Source organism: Hirundo rustica, chromosome 5 (genome assembly GCF_015227805.2).
Source record: "Hirundo rustica isolate bHirRus1 chromosome 5, bHirRus1.pri.v3, whole genome shotgun sequence".
NCBI lineage: Eukaryota > Metazoa > Chordata > Aves > Passeriformes > Hirundinidae > Hirundo > Hirundo rustica.
This window is the reverse complement of record NC_053454.1, coordinates 60,901,178-60,905,119: the sequence shown is the minus strand read 5'-3', so window position 1 is coordinate 60,905,119 and position 3,942 is coordinate 60,901,178. Positions and strand designations below refer to the sequence as shown.

At 39.3% G+C, this 3,942-nt stretch overlaps 1 protein-coding gene across 1 annotated transcript; it reads right to left on the bottom strand.

Moving 5' to 3' along the window:
• Positions 1–218: 218 nt before the first annotated feature.
• On the bottom strand, positions 219–2,860 carry LOC120753109 (interleukin-8-like). The gene is made up of 4 exons (XM_040065051.1): positions 2,787–2,860; positions 2,016–2,154; positions 981–1,064; positions 219–343 (listed from the first exon to the last, which is right to left on the bottom strand). The coding sequence occupies exons 1-4, from the start codon at positions 2,848–2,850 to the stop codon at positions 268–270; spliced, it is 363 nt and encodes a 120-aa protein (XP_039920985.1). The 5' UTR covers positions 2,851–2,860; the 3' UTR covers positions 219–267.
• Positions 2,861–3,942: the final 1,082 nt, after the last annotated feature.

Sequence of the window (3,942 nt, the reverse complement as noted above, 5' to 3'; positions counted from 1 at the left end):
AATTGTATCCATTCTGTTTCGGTTTTAAGTAAGGCCATTTAGGGGCAACTAATTTCATCTTGTTTATTCTCATCCTTACAACACTTTCATTAACCTTGAACTTCTTGATCTATCACAGACAGAAGTTTAGAGAGAGCAAAAGCAAAGAAAATAAGATGAATCAGCAACCACCTCAGGGAAAGAAACATAATCAACTTCAGTAATGTAGCAGAGGGGGCCTCCTCATCAGAAATGATGGCATTCTCAGCAGCAATGTTTTCTCTCATTTCATATGCTTGCAGAAATCCAAGGTTTATTCTTCCTTGACTTTTCTTTGACTGGTGACTCAACATTATTCCTGGCCCTGTAATTAGATTAAGTATAAAGTGAATTCAGAAATTAATTAAAGAAACAATTACTATTAATACAAGCTAAGGGAGAGCAATATGTGCTCGCAAGTCATTAATGATTTATTTTTACTGTACCAACCAATTGACATTTGTGCAAAGAAAAAACCAAAAACAAAAAAACCCAAACCAAAACAAAAAATAAACAAACAAATAAACAAAACTGTTCCAGCACAAACTACTCCAACAGAAAGAATTTCTGTCCGCCTGTGTGCAAAGTAGGGATTTGACTGTCCCTGTCTACAGCAGTGAAAGCTCTTGGAAATGCCAGCTGCATGTCTGAATTATACCCAGAAAGAGGAAGAGAGTCTTTGAGAACTTGGTTTTTGGAAGTGTCAAACACACAAAATGTGTTGTCTCTCAGCAGAGGTTTAGGGGCATCATTGCCATGGTCTTTTGGGTGGTTTAACACACCAGGACGATATCAAAGGAGATTATTTTGCTCCTTGGGCATGTAGAAACATTGCTTTAGAGAGAACTGATGGAAAGAATTACTGATGCCTGAGGAGGGTGAACATTTCCAAGGCAAGAATTTAAGAAGCCTTCTAAAATGAGCTTTTAAGTGCAGGTGTTCTAGGAAAGGAAACAGCTTACCTGGCCAGCAGAGCCTTTACAGTGAGCTGGATCCAGGGTGCAGTGGGTTCCACGCACACTTCCCTGCCATCTTTCAGCGTGGCTCTGCAGAGAAAGGAGCAGAGAAGTTAAGGCCAGGTGTGTTCCTCACACTTCTCCTAAAGGCTGGGAATTTCTCTTAGCCAGTAGATGAAGGACCTGTTTGGTTTTGTCTAATGTGTTTGGGGGTTTTTATGAATTATGTCAGTGCAGGTGTTTGTTCTGTAATCTTATAATGACCCTAATGAATTTTCTATTTGGTTTCAGTTCTCTATCTGGCTGTACTTTAGCAGATCTTTCAGGAACTTAATTATCTTGAGAAGTATTTTTTTTAACCAAATCTGGCTAAGATTACCAATTCCTAGTGAGGTGGAACGGGATGCCATGCAGTGCTGCACAGAGGGTGTGATTGCAAAACCATTATTTGCTTAAGATCATTATTTGCTTAAGAAACCATAGCAAGACCATACAAGCCTGACAGAGCCCTTCTGTTTACTGACTGCACTGGTCTGGTTCCTGTGACTAGTTCCAGGAGTGGCTTTCAATGGAGCTTACTGTATCTTTTATTTTGTACCCACATAATATATTGGAGTATAATCCAAATTCCCCTCTTCCCAAACAGGGAAATGCTCTATGTGCAATTTTGGCACAGGAAATAACTTGGGGCCTTTCAAACTTTGCTACAGGCAGGCCAAGTCAGAGAAAATTGTTTTAATTCATGTCAAGAGGACCAAGTTTGTATCTTTGATGGATTCCTCATTGTCTGAGTCATTAATTGTTCCCTGTATCGTGGGAATCTGATTCTCCCCTCTGATGTCGTGCATAAGTAAGGTAACAGCAGAAATATATTTAAAATAACTGTCTGGAAGCTGCTTGTTACACAGGCTGGGAATTAGCTTATTGCTTTGGATACAAGGCCTCACTCCTGTCACTCAAAGCACATAAGTAAATAGGATGAGAAATGCCCAGTCAGTTCCTCCTGTAGGAAGCAAGATGCTATTTAGGAAAAGTGCTCACATGATTTCCACACTTTTGCAGTGAGGTCCTCTTTGGCTTAATCTCACATCCTGAATAGTCTTGGGAGGGATGAACTTGGAATGAGTGCTTATGCACTGGCATTGAGAGCCTCTTTCATCTGTCTGCTTCAGGGCCTTACCTGTGGAACAAAGCTCTGTTATGTCTAGGTACATAAACAATCTCTGTTTGCTCCCCTGAAGCAAAATGTATTCCCTCCTGTAGCCTCATTCTTGTTCCTCAGATACTCTGATTTGCTGGATGCTGAGATAAAATTAACTGCATCTGCACAACAGAGCAGTTGGTGCAGGTGCATTTGAATTTAAACTTGGATTGCTAAATTTCTGCCATGATCATCTGCTCATATTTCTTAATCTTTCTTGCAAACGGGATAATTCTTGCTCTATCATCAACCTGCCTACCAAGAATAAAATTGCAAAAAGGATAAAACTGTCATTTGTAAAAGAAGAGCTATATGCATGTATTTAGGAGAAAAGGTCCTGTTTTAATTCAAACACTTTTTTTAAAATCTAGAGACAAGCATATATTGTGGCATAGGAAAAAACTCATCTGCAGACAGAAGCATATTTTAATCCTGGAAATATCCACAGCATCCTAACAGGTACAAATTATCCTTTTTACTTCTGAATGACAGTTTACTGAGGATGCTCTTCTACTGCAAAAAGTCATCATGGACATAGTGTAAGCCCACTTGCATCTGCATGTGTATACTTATTAATTGCTTACATGAGATTTAAGAAATAATTTTCTTACCTTCTGACCCTGCCATTGAGACCAAATAGAGAACCAAAGCGACAGCAACAGATTTGCCATCCATTGCTGCGCACGTTTTCTTCTTGACGGAGGCCCCGCTCTGGTGCTGGTTCCCATCAGGTTTTTTATATCTGAAAGGTGCACTCCCAGCAGCCTGAGTGCTGAGAGGGGGGCTCTGCACATGCAGGTTTCCTAACACATGAGAGTGTTGCATAAGAAATCTGAACCTCTGTGCAGTCCATTCAGTGGCACTTCAAACTTCTCTAGCTTTTGCTGCTGTGTATTTTCAATTAATCTTTAAATTGTTATTGTTATCCATCGCTTTCTGTTTGCACTTCATGGGATATTTGCTTTAGCCAACAATGTTAAGCTTTTGCTTGGACATCAATACAACATTACCAGATGGTAATTCCTTGGAGCCAAAATAAAGGGACTTTTTTCCTCCTCTGTGAATATAGAATTTCTGTTCAGGTCTTTGCATCATACTTAAGTGCCTCGTGCAAAAACATTTACCCAGCATAATTGTAAGAACTTTTTATCCCAATCTTATACACTATATTTTGATATGAATCCAATTAAATTATTTAGTCAGTGTTTTATGAAGACAAGACACAACTAGTTTCTCTTGTTCTCTGAAAGGATTTTGTCTTTTTCAGTTTGGATTTAGATGATTTATTCTGTACTGAAAAGTCTCTCTAGTCATTAAGCAGGAAATTATGAGCTTAAAATGACTAAGGCATTGTCACCAAAGTCACTTTAAACTCTTCTGAAACTTTCATATATTCAGAATATGAAAGGAGAAAGTATCTGTCAGTAAGGGCTGTAATGGTATCTGGTTGAAATAAGCCCTTAGGAAGCTGCTTGTTTTTCTTTCTAACCTCATGCATTTAGAATAACCACAGGTGTTTAAGACAGCAGACAAACACACGTCATGAGCTACTTCTACCAACAAGGAAGAGCAACCCCGTCTGATGAAGGTAGACACCAAGCCAGAAGAGCCACAGTGCTTCTCTTAGCAGTCTCCAAGAGCACTGAAACACATTTTTGGAAGCATGAGGGTGGTTGTTGAGCTTCTAAGGAAAGTATTCTGTGACTGCACGCAGAACAGAGATGTGACATATTGTCATTTCTACCCTTGGAATCACATCTCACTGAT